The sequence below is a fragment of the Psittacula echo genome, assembly GCF_963264785.1.
Source record: "Psittacula echo genome assembly, chromosome: 3".
NCBI classification, from domain to species: Eukaryota; Metazoa; Chordata; class Aves; order Psittaciformes; family Psittacidae; genus Psittacula; species Psittacula echo.
In genome coordinates, this window is record NC_137736.1 from 104,779,517 (window position 1) to 104,801,851 (window position 22,335).

General features: G+C 42.0%; 1 protein-coding gene across 1 annotated transcript in view; it reads right to left on the reverse strand.

Moving 5' to 3' along the window:
* The window catches only part of KL (klotho), a gene marked incomplete at both ends in the record, with an annotated part of 58,388 nt that extends 37,075 nt beyond the window's left edge, over positions 1–21,313 (reverse strand). Inside the window, 2 exon segments of the mRNA XM_080612295.1 lie at positions 20,525–21,283; positions 21,287–21,313. Of these exon segments, the coding sequence (XP_080468421.1) occupies positions 20,525–21,283; positions 21,287–21,313 (786 nt within the window).
* Positions 21,314–22,335: the final 1,022 nt, after the last annotated feature.

Consider the following 22,335-nt stretch of genomic DNA (forward strand, 5'->3'; position numbering starts at 1 on the left):
AGAGAAAAAAGGGGCATCCAATTTTATAGTGGAAAAAAAATTTTGAATCTTTGCATTCCTACATGGGCAAAGATGATTTATGTATATTTATCCAGTATTTTCTACAAGCTTTTGGCTATAGTGCAGTCACAGATTAAACTGGATTCAATTTGTATCTCCTCTGATTTGGAAAATACATTTAGAACCTCATCTAAACTCTGCTGAAACCACGAAAATACACTTTTGAGATATGAATAAGTCCCTTTATGTCTGTTTCTAAATGCACGTTTAATGGGAGATATAAAATCGCTCTGCTGCAGAGACGAGTCTTAACTCAGAAGTGTACAAATAAAAGTTTTCCTGCTTTACTCTTGCAGTTTGCAATCATAATAAAAAGTGCCATTTGAGCCAAAAGTTGGAATCTTGTAGAACAGAAAACTGCAACAAAAAAAAGCATTTAAAATTAAATATAACATTCTTATGTTATAAACACAATCTTCATATTCTTGATTATCTGTAGAAATTAAGCTGGGTTTCACCTCCTTGTATACAAGGAATCCAACTAGTTTGGCTGACATAATATTGAATAAATGTTTTAATGCAATTGCTAGGAAGCTAAATGCTAATAAAGTTGAATAAAACCACCAGCTACAGTTGTTTCATTTTTGAAAGTATATCCTGTACTTTTATACAATGCAATATAGAACAGGGGGGATTACTACATCAATGTACTGCAATCTCCCCATAGTAATCAAGAAAAGTAATCACAGTAAAAGATCTAAAGCAGCTTTTATCCAATCCTTAGAGAAAAAAAGAAGAAAATCTAAAAAAAAATATAAAACAGCAAAAGAAAGAGTGTTGTCAGGGTAATTATTTAGTCTAAGTCACACAGAAAAGGGGATGTGTTGGTTAATACATGCACTTGCAAATGCTAATTAACTACTCTTCTGTCAGCAATCCTTGCTTCAGCTTCTGTGCTCTCATAGCCACAGCATTAGATACCTTCTGACCAGAATTAACAACATATTAACAGACTGAAGTATTCATAAATACTGTGTCAATTGGACAAATATTAAATCTACTACTTAGAACAGGTAGGTTTAGACTTTCCCCTGGGAGTGTAATAAGCACTTCTGGAGGACTAGCATGTGATTTTTTAAAAGAATACCTTTGCATGTTTCAGGTTTCCTTAACCAGCTCCTTGCCAGTTCTCTGCTCATATTCTCTTTTGGTGAAAATATGAGTGACAAATTAGTTGTCTCTTGAAGAAAAGACAGTAACTTTGATACTGAGTTTTCTTTACACTGCTGCAGAGTGAAGTCTTTAGAAAAATACTGCCTGAGTTGAAGGAACTGGCACAAGGGGAAACAGAATTTAGCTTTTGTCCACTATTTCAAAGTGCATTACTGAACTTCAGATTGCTCTAGAACAAAATATAAAGCCAGTGACTTCAAGACATTTGTACACGAGTGAGAGTCATCATTGGACTATGAATAGAAAAAATGAAATGCCCGCATATCCTTTTTCTTTTTCCTACTGATTCCAGATACACCTAAACCCTGTATTTTTCCCTTGGCCATTTTAAATACAGCTACAGAAACATAAGGACAAATTAAAGCCTTAACAAAGCAGCTCACAGCTATCAGATATACTTTTTAAGCAATATGTCTGGAGTTGGCATTTGTTTCTGTCTTTGTAACCATGTCTTTGGAAATTCTGCCAGCACACTGTAATATGTAAATATCCAATATCAAAGTATTATAATGTTTTCAATAATTTAAAGAATTTGAGACCAAAATGTACTAGGACAACAGAATGCAAGTTCACATATTTCATGTAACAGCATCATTTCATCCTCTTATATCCAGCTATATATATGCCAGAAAGTAATGCTGCCCTGCTTTACAGTTAACATCAGGGGTAGGTGTGTTAGCATTTGTCAGGAGGCCATATACAATAATGGCAATTAGGTTGCATCTAAAAGTGAGGCAGATGCCTACCATTTAAACATTGTCTGTTTTAAAGGAGGGCAGTTCCAAGTAAAGAGTTAGGAGAGATGCTTCATTTCTAAGTAATTTACGAAAGAGCTGTACAGGTATAGCAAGAACTTCCAACAGATTTCCAGGAACACATCTGTCAGAACGTTCTCAGAGCCACTTTGTAAACTAGCTTAGTGTTTGTTACAGCCCCGCTCCTAGACAATGGACCGATCTGAGACATCTCAGGCTTAAAAGCAGGAGGACAGAAAGAGCAATAAATCCAGTGATTGATTTTTTAAAAAATATTGTCTTTGATTTTCAAACCAGCACAAGGTCATGTAGGCAGGCAGATATTCTGGTCTTGTCACATGGAAAAGAAGATTAAGTGTACCCCTGTGCCTAATATATTTATAATACGCAGCTAGTTAATTTCCAGCCACAGAACCTACATCTACTTTAGCAAACAGTAGAGCTGAGGACAAAGTATCTACAATAATCCATGGACTTGAAGCTGTTTAGCAGCTAGATTATACTAGGTGTGCTCCCGCAGGGCAGTTTCCAGGTTACCTTCATCCAAAACCAACCCAGCTGGGTACTCCACAACCACTTCAGGCTACAGACCATAGTATAGCAAATGGAGGCAATTAGGAGAGTCACATCGCATACATACTCCTGATTCGTACTGTAATGCTATTGTAGATGCACACTCAAAGAGTCTAACACTACAAAAGCATTAAAATCTTTGTATTTTTTATCAAAACCTTCAGCGAGTATGTAGCACAAAGGATATCAAAAAATTAATTTAAGACAGGGTACATTAAATCAGGATAGCACTTTAGATACTACAAAATTCAGATTACACCATTTACATGAACTGGGGTTCAATCAGGAAGCAGAGCATCTGGCAGCTCAGTCATGAGCTAGTTGCCCAAACATCAATTTAAAGCAAATTGTGGACCTGAAACAAGGTGTGAAGGGCTTAAAGAGCCAGGCATTTTGCTGAGACAAAGGGAAGAAGGCAGGAAACGAAGAAAGGCAGGAGAGAAGAAAGCAGAAGAGATTACATCACATTTACTGAACTTTTTCACTGGAAGCAATCTTATACTTGAATGCTCTTACAGAAAGCTAAGATACTCTGCATGAGACACATACGCAAGTTCTTACTGCCTTACTGAGAAGAAATCTCCGTAGAAACGAGCACTTGCAAAAAAAATAAGGCTCCATCTAATAGCAATCAAAACCCGCTTCCCTCTTACTCGTGAGATGCAAGAAAGCAGAGATATTGGAAAGAAATACTGAAGAAAAAGTGGAGCTTTTATGTACGTTGTTTGAAATGTAAAATAATTCAATTACAATATGATTTATACTTAAGCATATTAGATACAATCCAAGTTTATTACCAAATGACCCACTAAGCACATTTAGTAATAGAGGGTCCAGAATATAAGGACATTTGAATATAAAGACAGAATATTAGGACATCTGGTCAACAAGAAGCTGAACATGAGCCGGCAGTGTGCTATCACAGCCCAGAAAGCCAACCATGCCCTGGGCTGCACTAAAATGAGCGTGATCAGCAGGTCGAAGGAGGTGATCCTGCCCCTCTACTCTGCTCTCATGAGACCTCACTTGGAGTATTGTGTGCAGTTCTGGTGTCCTCAACATAAAAAGGACATGGAACTGCTGGAACAAGTCCAGAGGAGGGCCACAAGGATGATCAGGGGACTGGAGCACCTCCCGTATGAAGACAGGCTGAGAAAGTTGGGGCTGTTCAGCCTGGAGAAGAGAAGGCTGCGTGGAGACCTCATAGCAGCCTTTCAGTATCTGAAGAGGGGCCATACGGATGCTGGGGATGGACTCTTCATTAGGGACTGTAGTGATAGGACAAGGGGTAATGGGTTAAAACTTAAAGAGGGGAAGTTTAGATTGGATATAAGGAAGAAATTCTTTACTGAGAGGGTGGTGAGGCACTGGAATGAGTTGCCCAAGGAAGTTGTGAATGCACCGTCCCTGACAGTGACGCTGGACAGGGCCTTGGGTGACACGGTCTAGTCTGAGGCGTCCCTGCCCATGGCAGGGGGGTTGTAACTTGATGATCTTAAGGTCCTTTCCAACCCTCACCATTCTATGATTCTATGATTCTAAAAGGGATGCCCCACTCAGTCCAATCAACCATCCATCCAGCCCAGTAGCACCTCTGACAGCAGCAACAGGACAAGGTGCTATTTCAAGAGAGCAAGTAAGTCCAGTCACTTTCTGAGATTCAGCCTCCTGCTTCCTGGAAGTCTACACTGTTCTGCTGAGTATGTTAGTGAGCGCATTCCTGCCTATTTTGTTTAGCATCTACTTATGGACTCACTGTTCACGTGCTTGCCTACTCCCTTTTTGAGTCTGCTGGTACAACCTACTTCTAGAACCTGCTGTGGCAAAGTTCATGAACTGCTGTGTAAAAAAGACTGAACTGTTTGCTCCAGGATTCTCCTATACTTCATGGAAATAAATGGGAAATTCTAGACTGCAATTTGTCTTAGCCTAATGTAGATGGGCAAAATTGGTCAGAATCAATGGCGCCTTAAAAGTCTCTCCACTGAGCACATGGGGAGCGTAATCTAATTAGTTCAGATGTAAGCATGTACAATGCAGATATCTGAAGTAAACTGAGATGAACCACACCCTTTAATTGGTCCTTTCCAATTTAAAGGATATAGTACAGTTTGATTAAATCTACTTAACAGATAAAGCAAGAGAAGTCTATTGCTACTCTGAGTGCTGCCTCCATAATCTGCCCTGGGATTACTCTGCGCTGCGGGAGAAAGGTGGCATTGAAAGTAGAGGTCTTCCACAAGCCTGATCTACCATAGACCAGGAGTTAGTCCTGCTAATTAGTTCCTGCATAATGATAACTAATCAACTGCTACATTTTCATTGTGGACCCAACAAAGGATTTCACATTAAAGTATGAAATGTTCTGAGGAAGACACTGGAAATGTTAAATGATAAAGTATTCCAGAAGATGGTGATGAGTCATATTACTGCGCAAGAACTCTGACTTCAGAGAATTTCCACAGAAATACAAACAATACCTTCCTGAAAAAAAGTCATTACCATCTTTATGATCTTGTGTCTACTCTGTGCCAGGGATTAGGAAAACTGCACTGAAAAATTAAGAGGAGCCTCAAGGGTATAAGGTTCAACCCTCTGCCGCTATGGGCATATATATGACACAATCCTATTTATAACCTGATCCAGATTCATTTTAATATAGGCTAGGTATTTTGTTCATACTATTCTTTTTGCCAGAGTACTACAGAACCACACTTTGCAAATGGTTTCCTTTTTTCTCTGATTTTCAGGTTAAATTTATTCATGTTCAGTCTGAAGTTCTTGCACCAAAACTTTCCCTGGACTTAATTATTTTCCCCCACCTGCTTTTACCATTGATCTATTTATAGACAGAAAGTATATCCTCTCACAGTGTTCTTGCTGAGGTAGATAAGCCATGTTCTAGTAAGGTAATTCCTCATCTCTGCTGGAAACACCACCTGATATAGACTCAAAACAAATGTGTCTTTGTCACAGCTGGATTATATTGGCATCTGATGGTCATGCTGTGATCAGCAAGTTCTCATTTTATGGAAAAAATTTTTGAGTCTTTCTGTTCATCTGTTTATTATCCTGATTATCCTTTGCACTGGCACTGTTTCCCCAAGTTTAGCTCATGCTCTAATTATTGCAATCCTAGTCTGTGCCAAAGCATGGGAGCTGAAATACATTAAAAAGTTCAGCTAGGAACTGCCCTTGAGCCTGATGCTTCTACTTTCAGTGCAACTTTTTGTGGTATTTGCTTTAGCAATTTCCTACCTACTGCTGAAAATTCCCTTCCTCCTGTACCGAAAGGGCCGTTCTCCATGTGCCACCACTTCAAGTGTCCTACTGAAAATACAGATTGATTATGTTTTCTTTTTCTAGATAATCAGTTATCACAGAAAGCTATCAGATGGGTCTGGCTTGACTTTGATACCGTATATTCTTAGTGTTTTATGTCCACTGCACTAACCCTCATCCTCATTAACCTTTCCTGTCTCAGTGCTCAACGAATCCCAGTGCTCAACATGATCACTTTTCTTGATAGATTAGATAAAAAACATTAATTGGGTTTGCAAGTATATCCTTTTTAATCCTATCTTCTCCCCCACAACCTGAGGGCAGTATGTCTTTCCCTCAGCTACTTTCCCTCAGGCGGTTGAAGGACATCTTGTGATTTGTTTTAAAATAATGAGTTTTTTTATTTTTAAGACAATGCACATTTTAGATATTCTGCTTATTGCAGTCAGTAAGTACCTATTATATTACTTAAATTGAAATAAGGGTCAATAAATTCCTCGGAGAAAATAGTGAGGCCTTACAGGAAAGAGACATCTTTTGTTTCCAGACAGAGGAAGACAGCGGCAACTAGCATATGGCCTGCATTTACATATCACTTCCAAGTAGGGGGGCAAAGAATGCGTTAATTTTAAAGTTGTAAACTCTTTTGATGTTTTAAATTACATTTTCCAAAGACTGCTCTCTTTACATTTTTGGACAAGGCATGAAATGCTTTCAGCAATCATCAGTCATGGTGGGTCAGCGGTAGCTGACTGGCAAAAGGGAAGGCAAAAGAGCCACAGGATGTGTCTACTCAATGCCCATGAAATCCAACATGGCCACCATGGCTATTTGCTTGCTCCAGCTTTACAGAACCAAGCGGGTGCTGCTGACTCCCCTTGCAGGGCGAACTGCTTCCCTGTGTCAGAAGACGCAGCTCAGTGCTCAGGAAAACCAGAGGAGAGCAGGACATACAGGATTTCCCCTCCTCACCGATATGCAGAAGATATCACACCTGAAATAGGTGAGACTCGGGCAAAATTTGCATGTGAACCAGACCATATGCCCACCATCTGAGAAGTCACAGGAACACAAAGTACCTCAACGCAATGTTTGAACTAGCCCTTCAGTACCCCCTCCTCTGATATCTACCTCACCTCTCCCTACCCTCATAGTCTGTTTACAAAAAGTCTGAGTGTGTTTGAGTTTCTCACCACAGGTTTTGTCTCTGGACAAAACAGAAAATGGGACAAAATTGGTTTGGTTTGGTTCTTGTCAATTTTTGTCACAGGATGAGAAACACTGTACTCACTTCTCTCCATTACCTGCAAAAGGACCATAGGATGGCGAGCTCAAAGGTAGATGTCTCTGTTGAACATGTCTAAAATGAACTCAAGCGTGATTGCCCTCATCAGCCCTGATAGCACTGTTGTATGACACTTGAGCTCTTGGCCCCTCACTTCAAATTATGTGGCCCCTACACTGAAGGCCTGCAGGCAGCCAAGGACAGCCCATGTCTTCACTTGCTAGTTGTTGTGCAGAGCCAAAGTAGTACACACAGCTACACCCTGGTCAGCCCAGGGGACAGCTGGCTCAGAGCTGGGGAACAAGTCCTAGCTGGTCATCCCTCTGGCATCACTGGGAAAGCTGCCAAACCACTTGAGGAGAAACAGCTTTACACTAAATCACATTTCATAATAGTTATTGAAAAGTGAACTATTGAGAAGCCAAATAGACATCAAACTATGCCTCAGAGTTGATGCAAACACTGCCTGGAAGACAGTAAAATGATGCTGCTAAACTGTGGAGAGGAAGCAATTTTCCATGTTACAGCCTCACTCAAACCAGCAAAATGCCCTGCTACTAACAGCCGTAACTCAGGGTGGACATGAACCCCAGGTGGTTTAACATTATCTTTTCAGCTGTTGGATACATACAATTTTCTACTGATAGAACCTGCCTTTTGAGGACTGCCCCAGTTGTACCCAGTTCCAATACAAACAAATTATATTCATGCTATACACAAAAGTAAATGTGGGGATTCTGCAGGCTCTAATCCCCATCCAGCTCTCCTATTAGCATCATGAAGTGGAGCTCAAGAACTGGTGGCCAACTGACACCGGAACAGACCATTTCTGTATTGGCTGTATTCACCCTTGATTAGGGGTACAGGTTTTCCTTCCATGTCCTCCTTGAGGACACAAGCTAATAAATAAAATTACTTGCATATCTCAGAGACTACTCTTCCCTTAATCCATCTATTTCACAGCTAGCAAAAAAGAATTAAGACAACTTTTTCAGCTAGAAAAGGTAATTATCTGTATCCAAACTACCACAATATGCTACAGTTCCAATAATTTACATGCCTGTCTGTCTTCTGAAAGTACTCTAGCCTTTAAAGGTTTTGAGACATAAAACTGAGGCTCTGGGATGGTGCCTCCCAAACCTATGCATAGTTACTGCACGAAACAACAGTGATGGGGTCAATAATTAATGTAGGGGGCTGAGAAAGTAGCATTTCCTTAAACTTGTAGAAGCATAATAGTAGAATACAATAATCACTGCAATGGGTCAGGTTGTTCAACCCGTCTCATTATCACTGGAGCAGTTCCAGAATAAGGTGATTCAGAGAAAAATTTTCAGCTGCTTGCACCAACTGCTAACAAATCTGTAATTGCTTTATTACACAACCAGTGGTGTAACAAAAGAGCTGAGTCTGCCTGGCAGCTTTTTGGGCAGTTGTCATTGCTACTGTTTCAATCTTATGTCCAATGTCAATGTGTGTGTCACAGAAAGCCTCCTACAGTTAACTGTTTATACTGGTAAATTACCTATGGATTTCACATCCCAAGTGACTCTCTTGTCTCTGTATACCTCCCACTATTATTCTTTCCTCTGGATGCTTAAATAGCCCAGTCAGGCATGCCTACATGGTCTTGGGTGTACAAAATGCTAGCCACAGGTCTGTTTCCAGTCCCTCCAGGTCCTTTCCCACATTGGAAACATGCTGCTCTAATGTATGTTTGACCCTTTCCAATTCCTCTGTCTCGGTAGGTCACTCTTCCATGCTCACTTCATTCCTAAAAGTTATTCCCCAGAAGCACTCCCACAAAATGAACAGTCTCTCAGCAAAAACAAAGGGTATATATTAATCACCAATTTTAGTTGTCTGCAATAGTATATCAAGCTTTTAGCCATAAACACTACACAATAATATCCACTATATGCCTCCTCATTTCCATGTTTGTGGCATTATGAGCCAAACAAATCTCCAGACCTTTCACACAAGAAAAAACACCAAATCCTCCAACATCACAGTAAAGCACAGGAATGAAACAGGAAAGAGCAAAGATGCATCACTGTTCTAAACCCTTGCAATAGAAGACAAATTATTTAGGCAAAATGCCCTAATGATCCTGGGAACCTGGCCACCTTCCATGGCACCAAGAGAGGGGAAAAAGAGGCCCAAGAAGAAACATCAGTGTTCCTCGGCAATATAAATTCCTTTCTGACCATGAGAGCAGAGCCCCCAAAACCAGACCCCACAGGCCAGCATCAGTATCTCATTCATACCTACTCTCCTTCCTGTGGTTTCTACAAACCTACTCCAAATTACCACTTACAAGGAAAACATTCCTCTACAGAAGAGCTCAGCTTGTGTGAAGTGGGATCTGACTATGTCACTTAGCACTACAATGCCATTTCTATAACCATTTCAACACCCACCAATTTTGAAGTGTTCTCTACTTCATTACCCTAAGCTGAGCTATGGGAAAAGGCTGTTTCTGAGCTGCCTCGTGCTACAGTTTGTTGGTTCTAACATCCAGACTCAGAATGACTGTGACAATTTGATGCTGCTTTTATTAGAATTTCCCTCCCTTTTAAGCATCTGCCTCCTTCAAGTACCACTTTTCTTTTTACCAGAAACAGGAAAGAGAAGCGTGTAAATGACTGAATAATTCACACAAAAGTGGAACAAGCAGCCCAGCTACAAATACGAGACACAGAGTAAAAGCTATGGTGCAGGAATTCTGTCCTTACAGCTTTAAGACTGTTTTATTTCTTTCATCAAAGAATAAAAGGCATCAATCTGCACCTTCAAGAAGTCAAGTCATATTGCAGCAGGATATACGGCAACTTCACAAGGGTAAACTGATCCAATTTGAAGAACTGGGCGCTCATCCAATGAAAGAATACAGAAGGCAGTGTGTGAAATGACTGACTCACTGTATCAAAATTAAATTTTTCAATACCACCTCAAAATGGAAAACCAAGAATTTCCACGGCAAAGTAAAAATAAAATGACAGATTTGTTATTTTCCCTAGTTCTCAGGTTTTTTTGGGGGAAAACTGAAGTCTCTCAAATATTTTAATTTCAATGAAGCAGCAAATTCCAGCTTCACAGGTTTTAGATCTTGATGACTTGCTCTCATTACATGATACTATTTTGTGAAAACAGGAGGTATTTGGAATATGAAAAAAGCTAGCTTATATGACAGGAGGGTAGTAATCACAGATAACTATGAAGAAGAAAAAGAGGTATTTTTTAATACTACCAAGCATACTATTAAGATGCAAAACTGCAGCTGAATCATATTCTCGCAGCTTTTTTTCTTGCCCTGTGTGATATATCCCAATATTCTCTTCTCATTCAAAACAAGATGCATGTTCATGGCTGGGAAGGGAAACAGGATGATAAACAGAATTCAAGAGCTCCTTCATGCATTTCCAAGGCCTTACACTTCACACCAAAGAGGCGCTACTTGAATATGGGAATGCACATTTTCTTCAAGTTAAGAGGTATACATCTGTTCAACTTGCTAATTTACTTAACTGCTTGAAAGTGGCAGGATTCTCAAAAAAGCTTAAGGAAAAATCAGTCCTCACTTATTTTCCTTAAGCTCCTTTGAGAAACCCAAATGTAATGTAGCACCCCTCCTTTCTTTTGCAGGCTGCTGTGTCCCCTACTCCCAGTGCTGGTGGCAAGGGGGGCAGCAACTGGACACCACAAGACAAGACAAGACTCTTTGAATTGGGCTCCGTCACTGTGAAGCATGGTTTGTGACTTGATTGAATCACCAGTCAGCTTCCTTAATAAATAAATAAATAAACATTTATAAATAAAAATGAACCAGAGGACAACTCATGTCAACTCTGGGGGACTCCAGGCCATCTTGTTTCACATCTTTCTGATTTCAGCTGGGATAGAGTTAATTTTCTTCCTACTAGCTGGTACAGTGCTGTGTTATGGCTTTAGTCTTATCCTGATCAAGGACTTCTCTGTCTTTTATGCTCTGCCAGTGACAAGGGGCACAAGAAGCCAGGAGGGAGCAGAGACAGGACACCTGACCCAACCTAACCAAAGGGGTATTCCATACCACAGCACATGGTATAGAAACTGGGGGGAGTTGTCCAGGAGAAGCCAATCACTGCTCGGGGCTGGGCATTAGTCAGTGGGTGGTTGTTGTTGTTGTTGTTATTAATAACTTTTATATTATTATGATTATATTTCAATTATTAAACTGCTCATATCTCGGCCTGTGGGTTTTACCTGCTTCTGATTCTCTTCTCCATCCAACCAGAGGGGCAGGAAGTGTGTGAACGAGCAGCTGCATGGTACTTAGTTGCTGGCTGGGATTAAACCACTACACACATCATGTTTAATTTTCAGTGCTATATATGTGCACACAAAAATGCAGTATTGCCTCATAAACCCAGCTCCTGCATTCCCACTCACTGACAGTCACCCCCATATCTCACCATTTCCTCATGCGTTGTCCGTTTTCCTAATATTCCTCTTTCCTGTTACCCCATGGTTTATAATGACTCTTTCTGGCCTGGATTTTGCCTCCTGATGGCATATGTAACTGACCATTCTCTTGTGGTGGCCCTCCTCTCCGCAAACACTGCTTGTACCCAAGTTAACAGTGCACAGTGACAAGAAAAAAAAATGAAGAATGAAATAAACATATTACAAAAAGCATGTCACCACTGTACAGTCAGGAGCCAGCTGAACTTCCATTTCAAACTGGAGGTCAGAATTATTGAACTGATTTTAAAGCAAAACGTTATTACTTACAAAATACAAACCAAAAAATACTCAGTTGGCCTGACAATGTAATATATTCCCAAACTACTTTCCAAAAAAGAAAAGAAGTGCTGTATAATTCTACCATTTCCATATGTATCTGAGTTAAGGAACCATCATTAGAATAATTAATCAACAACTATGTTCAACAGTTCCATGCCTGCAGCAGAAATGAGATTATTTTTTAAAATGCTGAAAGTTAAATAAACAAAGTGAGTAAACTTTGCCCTCAGCTCTGAAAAACAACTGTTCAGAGGAACTACTACATATTCAAAAGAACATGAAAAAAGCTGACTGAGAAAAGGCATTGGAAAATCACAGTGAACTCTTTCCAGAACGTGTGTGAACAGCTACAAGTCTGTCCCCCTCCATGCCTGGCCATTTGATATCTTTTCTAGAAGCAGGATCAAAACAAACAGCTGCTACTATCTTCCCAACTGTAAAGCAAATAGCTTGTAAAATATAATCCCAGTGGGTCCAACATTTTCTAGCCTTATTAATCGGTAAAAGGATTCCTGGATTGACTTTTGGACTCACAAAATAACAAGGCATTTCCATAGTCTCCTGGTCAATTTCAAACCATTCAGCTGCCTTCAGAGGTGTCCTAGCCTGACTAAACTAAAGAAGTCAAAGCTCAGCTGTTAACATGAGACCTAAAGTGCAAGTAACAAAATGATCATGTGCAGACCAAAGTGCCAGTGCACTGGAAATGTGTGTGGCTTCCCATCAGCTCAACCTCTTGTTGAAGAGCACATCGCAGGGTGTCTCACAGCACTTCCAGACTGCCAGGCTGGCCAGATCTTGAGACATTCAAAAACCCCTGGGCTTCCTATCATGCATAAATCACACAGCCCTCCTGCCCCATGGCACTGGAACTACCCATGGTCCCAGTCCCTTGGTTCCTACACCAGCTGTTGTAAACTGCATCTATAAGGATTTCCGTATCTGGAAGAATTTAGAATATAGATATAATTTTTTTTTTTTTCCCAGAATCAAAACAAAGCTAAACGTAAAACTTCTGCAGTTCTCCATATCACAGAATGCTATCTCCTGTCAGCCTAAACATACATAAAAATGAAGTAACACAAATGTGCTTCCGTGTGACCAAATCCAGAGATTCTTTAATTGCTTTGTCTTATTCCAGTGTTCATCTAAAAAGACCCTCCCTGACAAATCTCCAGGGAGGCATATCACAGGCTTAGCAGGCCAGGCTTCTTCTGAGTGTTTTGTGCACCCAGAGTAGAGTTGGAGCTGCCACAGCAAGCTAGAAGTTGCTATCACTGATACCCTGAACAAGCTGTTTACTGTTAACATAGACTGTATTGAATTTTTTCCACTGAACGTCATTCTCAGAGTTTAAATCCTGCCATATATCATTCTGTTATGAATTTTCAGAGGAAGAAAACACATTTACAAGTACTGTCACCTCCACTGCCACCAAATGCATCAAGAGTCTCTTTTCTCAAGCTGCTCCAGCTGTCCTAAAAGATTTTTGTTCCTACCATTAACACTGAAAAGCCATTCCAGAAGCTATTTCCTCCAAGGGCTATCCATGACTTCTAGGAGTCCATCTAATTGTACTAATATTGACCTTTTATCCTTTCGCGTGTGTGTGCCCAAGTCCTGTAAGCTTTCTTCCCATCACTGATATTTATATCCAGTATTTAGAGAGCATCATTGTGAATCTAACTCCTTCCCTTCCTTGGTATCACTTGTCTCCTACTCACCCCATTTTACCAAAGGCTCCAGTCCCTTGCTGTGGCCAATACCTCTTTCTCCTCTTGTGCTTAGTTAATTACTTTTCCTTCCTGAAAACTCACCTTCCCTTTCTAATGGCATATTTTCTCTCAGGTGAATTAATTCAGAAGCCAGTCTCTTCTTTCATGCTTTATTCATACTCATATTCCATGGGTCACCTTCTCCCTCAGAGATCTGTCCAGTCTTCATTCCAGTAATTCCCTGAACATCCTGAGATGTTGTCCCCAACCTGATTTTCTGTTCCGTTCTTCTGATTTAATCTAAAATCAGCATTCACAGTTCTACCTCTGACTCTCTTCTGTATGCTTTGACAGGCAAGTATTCAAGCATACGTAGCTTTTATTTAGTACTTAAAATGGGTAACACACATCCTATAATTTCTACAACCTGTCATCACTGTATATGGAGGTCACCACCCTTACTTCTTCAGAAGCACTTCTTCATCATTTCCTCTTATTTTTACCATCATGGAGAGGAAGAAGAAAATGTCCTCATGTACATTTCTGGCACCTTCAGGTTGTGCAAGCAGGCTCCTCTGACTGGCAGCTTCTTGGCTTTTTAAAAACTTTGTCACAATCAGCCTGAAAGGTTCTGATCAGTTCAGCAGTTTAACTGTTCATCAGCAACAACCAAGCACACAATCGCACACTCAGCTGCAAGGATTAGCAAACAGCCCTCAAACTATGCCAGCTGCTGAAACCCACAAGGAGCTAAGCAAACAACACAGCGTCCACATGCATGTGTCTGTTCCTTCCTTTTCTCCCTCTGTAAGAAGGATACACATCACAGTCACCACAGAAAGAATTAAAATGAAATATCTCCAAATGCCCACACCCTGCACTACTCTTTGCTCACTGTCCTAAAGGTCACGGCCTGCCAATGATAATACCAGCTGTACAGAAAGCTTCTGTCTAGTTGAAGAAAGTCTGAAAGATAAGAGAAAAAAATGTTTGGTTCCCCAGAGTAGACTGGGAAGGAGATAATGTTACTCAAAGAAAGAGTTAGTAAATGTGAGGAAGAAAGATAAGGTATGCTGGTTCTGGCTGGGACAGCGTTAAACTTTGTCACAGGAGCTACTATAGAGCTGTGTTTTGGATTTGTGCTGGAAAGAGTTCTCTTAATGCAGGGCTGTTTTCATTATTGCTGAGCAATGCTTATACAGAGCCAAGGTCTTTTCTGCTCCTCACACCACCCCACCAGGGAGTAGCTTGGAGGTGCACAAGAAGTTAGGAGCCAGGACAGCTGACACCAAATGACAAAAGGGATATCCCAGACCGTATGGCATCATGCTCAGTATATAAAGCTGACGGAAGGAGAAGGAAGCAGGAGATATTTGGAGTGTTGGCGTTTTGTCTTCCCAAGTAACCATTACATATGATGGAGCCTTGCTGTTCTGGATATGGCTGAACACCTGCCCACCGATGAGAAGTGGTGAATGCATGCCTAGTTTCGCTTTGCTTGTGTGTGGCTTTTGCTTTACCTATTAAATTGTCTTTATCCCAACCCACAAGTTTTCTCAGTTTACTTTTTCAGTTCTCTCCCCCATTCCACAAGTGGCTGTGTGGAGCTTAGCTGCTGCCTGGTGTTAAACCACAACATAATTGCCCAAGATACTGCCAGAGTCTTACTCTGATTTAATTTCTACCAAAGCAAGAGAGATAAGAATTTGACCCTCTAGAAGGTGGGCATGTGATGAGTGAAGCAACTTTCTCTTACATTACGAAGTATTTCTTGCTCACGTAAGACAACACTCTCAACAGAAAGAACTGTCTCTGCACTTTCAACCTGCTGACAGTTGTGCAATAGATGTTTCGACTTGACCTATCATGCGAAAAGCTCTAAGAGCTCCTTGCTTTCGGTCAAAAACTGGTGAAATATCTTAAACCAAAATATAAATTTCGCTCTGAAAAAATTGATGTTAGGCTTCATTTTCCTGATCCAAACTTAAGTACGGGTCAGAATTACGCCTGTCAACTACTTTTAAGTACTGGAAACCTTCCATAGAAACATGTTGAAACACAAACGGGAAAAGTTCGTCATATGAAGGAATGCTCGGCAACTTGAGTCTTTCCACACACTTCACTTCAGATCCCCCAAAACTGCAACAAATGAAGGATCTCTTCTGCTTGAGGGAAGAGGTTTAAGGGGAGAACCAAGAATGTCTCATACTTTATGAGGTTTTACTAATGCAAAATGGAAGAGTATTAAGAGTATCAAGATTTACACTCATGTACCCAGCTAGACCTTCTGAGATAAAGGAAGTCCACTCTTACTTTTCCATGACAACACCTTATTCTCCACCTAGTCCTAATTTTTCTATAATTAAAGATCAAAGTAGCCTCTAAAGATCAAAACAGCTTTTTGCCACAGCAGAACATTTGAGAACAACATTCCTTTTGCAAATGTGTGTGCAATCAGGTAGAAATGGCAAGGGGAAGATTACACATTCTATCTTTAAATAAGCATCCTTGAAATCCAAACTCCTCTGTTTGCCCCATTTTTACATGAAACTTAATTTATTTTTTCTTTTGATAATTAAAGCTTGAGAAAGGTATGCTACAGCTTTTAATTTCTAAACATCGTATAACCATTCATAGCTACTGGCACAGAAAGCTGAAGCATCAGATCTGAATTTGCTCTATGGTTTGACTCCACTTTGTCATCTCTGGCATTTGAAAGATACCTGATTCAAACGATTACTGATTAGAATAATCACTACTGCAATAAATTGTTTGCAAATATATACTACCCAACCGATACTCAAATCCAGAAACAGAACTGATTTCTTCTTTGTTCATCTTTGAATTAAGTCCTAAGAAAGCAAGAATAGGAAAAAATCCCAAGTACTATTTATTATTATTATTCCTTCTTTTTTCTAAAAATTGTGAATGTCTTCACAACTAGGATGAGCTGTGTTACCTTCAGGAAAATCCAAGTCACTCATTTGCACTGAGTGAAAGTTTGAAGGCTGTCTGAATTTTGAAAGAAACAATTCACATCGAGAAAAAAACATTCTCCTATACTGCAATTACTGGTACTTTATTAGGTTTAGCACTGAAGGTCAAGAAAAGAGTACTTACCTTTTGTTTTGGAAAGAGTTTTGGAATAGAAATCAGTCTGTTGATACATGACTGGTTTCCAGGCAGCAATTCCACTCTCTTCTTCAGGTAAACAGGGTGTTCTTCTGTTTCTGCAAATGCTGTTTACATTGAGTAAACCCAAGTATGTTCAACTCAGACAGCATACCGAGAGCCAGTAATGAAAAAATGCATTTGCAAAAACTAGAACATAATAAAATGATGTCCTGGGTTCAGCAGTAGCAGTCAGTTTTTCTCCTTTTTAGTAGCTGTTGCAGCACTGTGTTTTTGACTTTCAGCCTCGGAACAAAGCTGATAACACCGATGTTTAGACTGACCAAAGACTTTGTGAGTCTCATGCTCTGCCAGGGAGGAGGAGGGGCCGGGAGGAAGCAGGGACAGGACGCCTGACCCAAACTAGCCAAAGAGGTATTCCATACCACAGCACGTCATGCCCGGGGATGTAACTGGGAGCTACCCGGAAGGGCACGTCCTCTTTTCGGTCGGGCTCTTTTCCGGCGAGCAGTATCATATTCTCTTCCCTTGTTATTTCTCTTATCATTATTATTATTGGTGGCAGCAGTAGTGATTTGTGTTATACCTGAGTTACTGGACTGTTCTTATCTCAACCCGTGGGAGTTACATTCTTTCGATTCTCCTCCCCATCCCTCTGGGGAGTGGGGGGGGGGAAGTAGACTGCGTGGTTCTAATTTACAGCCGGGGCTTAAACCACGACAAATGACCTCTCAACTCTTATCTAGAGAACGAGATGCATCATATGCATGATATATAGCTGGCATTACATTTGCTGGCTGTTGACCCCAGAAAATGCCAACTTTTATGAACTATACTTGAGCCATTCAATTTATTTTGTGAATAAACACATACAGCTTCTTCCATTTCTTCCCATGTTTGAAGGACTTAGACATATCAAAAGTGACATGTGTCAGTGGAAATACTATAAAAGGGCAAAGTTTTCACTGAATACTGATCAACATCCCTCAATAACAAACTAAGGATGAGTCCATAACATGTTTTTTCTTACAAGGGTTTTGTATGCTATTTTTATGTGCTCCATTTTATAAGAAGTGTCTCTTACTCTGCCCATTTAGCATCTGTTAGGACTCACTTGTGAAAGTTCAGAAAATTGAAAGGTAATTTAAAAATTCAGCACAATAGAATGAAATCCATTCAAGCTAAATTTAGACATCATTATTCAGATCAAACTTCATTGCCCTGTTTTCACCAGCCCTGAACTGAACAACCTGAATTGAATTAAACCCTTATTTGGTTATTTATCCAGATAATAAACAACTTGCTCAGAAAAAGAGAGCCCAAAATCCACATTCATATCTGTTGAATTTAAAGAACTTAAAGGGAATTGTTTTGTCTTTTAATGTAATTAGCATCCAAACAATAAATTAGTAGACATCAGATTTCATTAGCTATTAAGCTTTACATTTATGATGGTCTTTGATTTGAACAAATGCAGAAAGAAGATGCTTAAAATTGCATATTATAAATAAGGAAAAAATAGTCAGCAACCGTGTGTATTAAGAATTAGTCTGCTCATTTGCTAAGAATCAAACATTTATGAAAACCCACTATATCTTTTAAAAAACAAACATGTTCTGCAAGCTCAATTAATTTCCCTGAGGGAAAAACCAAAAACAGATGAGAGATGCATGAATGTCACAGAGAAGGAAAAAGGATTAGGAAGCAACCTGGGATCAGACCTCTTGAGTAATGTCAGAGATAAGCAGCAAAAGGTTAAGCAGCTGAAAGAGGGTTTTTTGTGGGGATAATACAACCACATCTTTTCTAGTGGGGCTGTGAAGACTGTATCTCCCAGCAGCACTGCCTAGCACTGCACAAATGCTTCAGGTTATGTGACAAAGCAGTACTATTGTACAGCCTTACCACCCAAATCAAATGTGCTCCTGCGAGCAACTGACCCTACTCACCAACAAAACTATATGCAACCCACAGACACATATTAAAGAACATCATTCAAATTGCAAAGTCAGTTACTCAAGGATTACATAGAAGAATTTAATTTGCATGTGGAAATGCAGAATAGCTTAATCTTTCATTACACAATTACATGTACTTTCTCTACAGATTATCAGGCTGTGTAGTCAAAGAAGCCATACATAGCATCCTCCTTCGTTGCTTGCACAAGTTGAAAGGTGCTATATCAATAAGCTATGGAGATGTAAGAAGGAAAAGGAGGATTTCAGTGTTAAAGCTGTTCACTTCTCTGTCCTGAAGTGTTCAGCTCTCTCTGCATGTACTGAAGACTCCTATCTGGAGGAGCTGTTCTGGGAGCTCTTCTGCATAAAAGGCACAACCCTTATTTTCTCTGAAGATGATGTAGAAGAGCGGAAAGTATAGTAAAACTGACCAATATTCTAAAAACAGCACATGCCAGGAAAAGGCCACTAATAGTCAGTGGGCACTTAGGGTCTTAACTGCATCTGTGTTTCAGTTCCTCATTCATGAAAGGTGGAAAAAATTATACCTTGCAGCCTTATACTCTTGTGTACAAAGAAACGTCTGCTAATTGTGAAAACCTGGACTGACAGTCACTAGGACAGAACTAAACATGAGGTTCTCTCACTAAAACCAAGTATTGGTAGACTTCAATTATACTTTATATATGGTTTAGACAAAGTCTATGCCTCAGTTTCTCACTTGTTAAATAGAAAAGTACCTTCCTTCTCCATAGGGCTTTTACGAGAACAAGCAGATGCTTGAGATTATGAGGGACTCAGGCAGATACTATGGTCATGTGGGATATACTCAAGCATGAAACAGAGTCAGGTACACCCCACCATACTAAATTAAGAGTTTAAAGGTTTCAGGACCAGAAATTTGATCTGAATTTTTACCCACATTTTCCCCACTTATATTTTCTCTTATTTGTAGCACTAAACAGTGCAAAAGTAACACAGGAAAGTGGCAAAAAGTTGAGTAAGGCATGTGCTGGATGTTTTCCTGGTGTTCACATCTAATGTACGATACTCATTAGGACGTAACTCCTGACGGTTAAGTGCATGTTGAGCACATGGACATTAGCAGAGTTCATAAATGTGGTTTAAGGTACAACAGAGAGTGCCTTAATGGCCACACCATTGCAGTTAGGCTGAATCCCTTCTCCTGTCACTGGATGGATTTGTACACACTTTTACTTAATTCTCCCTGAGAATCTAAAATGTTTGCTGTAAGCAAATTATACCACATATAGGCACACTGCATAAAAATTACATATAGCAAATTACTCATGCCACTTACTAGGCTAGCTGGGGAACAGTCTTTTTACTCCAGAAGGGGTCATACTCAAAAAAAACCATACTCTGTCTTAGGATGACATTGCGGCCACCTTTACTACCCCCATTAACTCACAATAAGTTTTTATCAATACATGAGTTCTCTTCACAGTCATATTAAGCATTTGCACAGTAACCGTAGTAAGCCGGTTCTGTCTGGCACTGCCAAATGCATCCACTCACCCACCCAGAACAGCACTGTCAAGGAATGAATACTTCTGCAGGATACAGAGTGCACTTTAACTCAGTGTGTTTCCACTAACTCGAAATAACCGCAGATAGAAAGTCCCTGCCTACCCTCTCTTTATCCTTTACCCCATAATCCAGCTGCTCGCCCTCTGTCGGGCATGTCATTTTGGTTTCCTCTCCAGTAGCCTCCATACCCATCCCCTTGGCATGACCCAGAGGCTAAGGAGCTGCCAGGGCCCCTTCCCACTGCCCGCCATTTACCTGTAGCAGGTGGTGGGCTGCCCGGTAGCCGAGGCGCGGGCCTCCCCGCACACCGGGGGGCAGCTGCCCAGTGCCATACCCATGCCAGGCCACCACGTAAGGGTTGTCCATGGTCAGCCAGTAGCGCACCTGCCCGCCAAAGTGCCGGAAGCAGAGCTCGGCGTAGTCACGGAACAGTTGGGGCAGGACAGGGCTGGCCCAGCCGCCAAAGGTGTCCTGCAGACCCTGTGGCAGGTCCCAGTGGTACAGGGTGACAACGGGCTCGATGCCCAGCTCCCGCAGGTGGCCCAGCAGCCGGCCATAGTGGGCCAGCCCGGCGGGGTTGACAGGCGCTGTGCCATTGGGCAGCAGGCGGGCCCAGGACAGCGAGAAGCGGTAGTGCGAGACCCCCAGGCGCCGCAGCCCCTCGACGTCGCGGAACAGGTTGTTGTAGCTGTCGCTGGCCACGTCGCCACCCGCCGGCGTGGACGGGCGATGAGCGAAGGTGTCCCAGATCGAAGCGCCTTTGCCGCCCTGGCGCCAGCCACCCTCTGTCTGGTAGGCGGCGCTGCCCGCCCCCCAGAGGAAGCCGTCGGGGAAGGTGTCGTGGAGGAAGAGCTGGTCCTCCGGGTAGGGCAGCCGGGCGAAGCGGGACCAGGTGCCTGCACCCTGCCCTGGCGCCCCGAACAGCGGCCGGCCCAGCAACAGCAGCAGCGGCGGCAGCAGCAGAAGAACTGGCGCGGCGGATACCATGCTGCCGGCGTGCCTCCGCGACGGCGGCTAGCTTCTCCCAGCCCCCCGTCGTCCCATTTTATCTTACCTCTCCTCTCCCCCCACCCCCGCCCTGGTGGGCACGGCCATTAATAATTACCTCGGAGCTGCCGTCTGCATCCTTCCCGACCGGCTTCCCCTGCGAGAGCTACTTTCGGGGGCGGGAGCCAGGATTGAGACGGGGCGGGCGGCGAAGGGAGGGCGGCAGCGGGGCGGGGGCTCCTCGGGGGAGAGGTAGACCCTGTCTCCCCTTCGGGGTCGCCTGAGTCACACACACACCCAGACACACACACACCCGCCCTTTAGGGCGGAGATCGCCGTCCGGGGGGGCAGGGGCGAACCTCGCAGCCCCCCGCCCGCTCCGCCGAGTGCCCGCACCTCGCTGCGGCTCCGGTGCCCTCTCGTAGGCCGGACCCTCCCCGCTGCCATGCGCCCTTTCAGAAACGGCTTTTCTGAGGAGCCCACGGATAGACCCGACGGCCGGAGCCATCCCCTCGGAGCAGCTGCGTGTAGCCTCCGTCCCGTAGGGGAGGCCCGGCGCCAGCGGGCGGCGGCCCCAGCGGCAGATCCGAGGGAAGGGGGGGGCGATAAAAAACGTTATTTTAATTTTTTTTTTCATTAGAAGTATTTTTCCTTCTCCCAGATTTTCCTTCATCTTACCTTGGCACGAGACATCTCATCTGCAATCTTTAATATAACAATAATTAAAAAGAAACGTGTTATCCAAGTCCACACTCAAACCCCTTGCCTCTTAACCCCCTGCCCCAGTAGTTCATCGACTGCTACCTCACAGTAATAACACCTTTCTTTTCTGGAGTAGGAGCTCGGTTGTTTACCGTGTACAAAACAAGTGCCTCACAGATCTTTATGAAGAGGCAAAAAGCCGAGCTAAGTTTGATTACTGAGTTACACTTTTTAACTGATTGCGTCTGTGTGATGCATGGACCTATCTTTTAAAGGCAGGTTTCCAGCTGCTGTGCTCATCTCCTGCCGACAAAACAATTCAACCAGGGCAGTGAGGTGAGAAATAACTCAACGCATTGCAAAAACCTGGTGTTCAG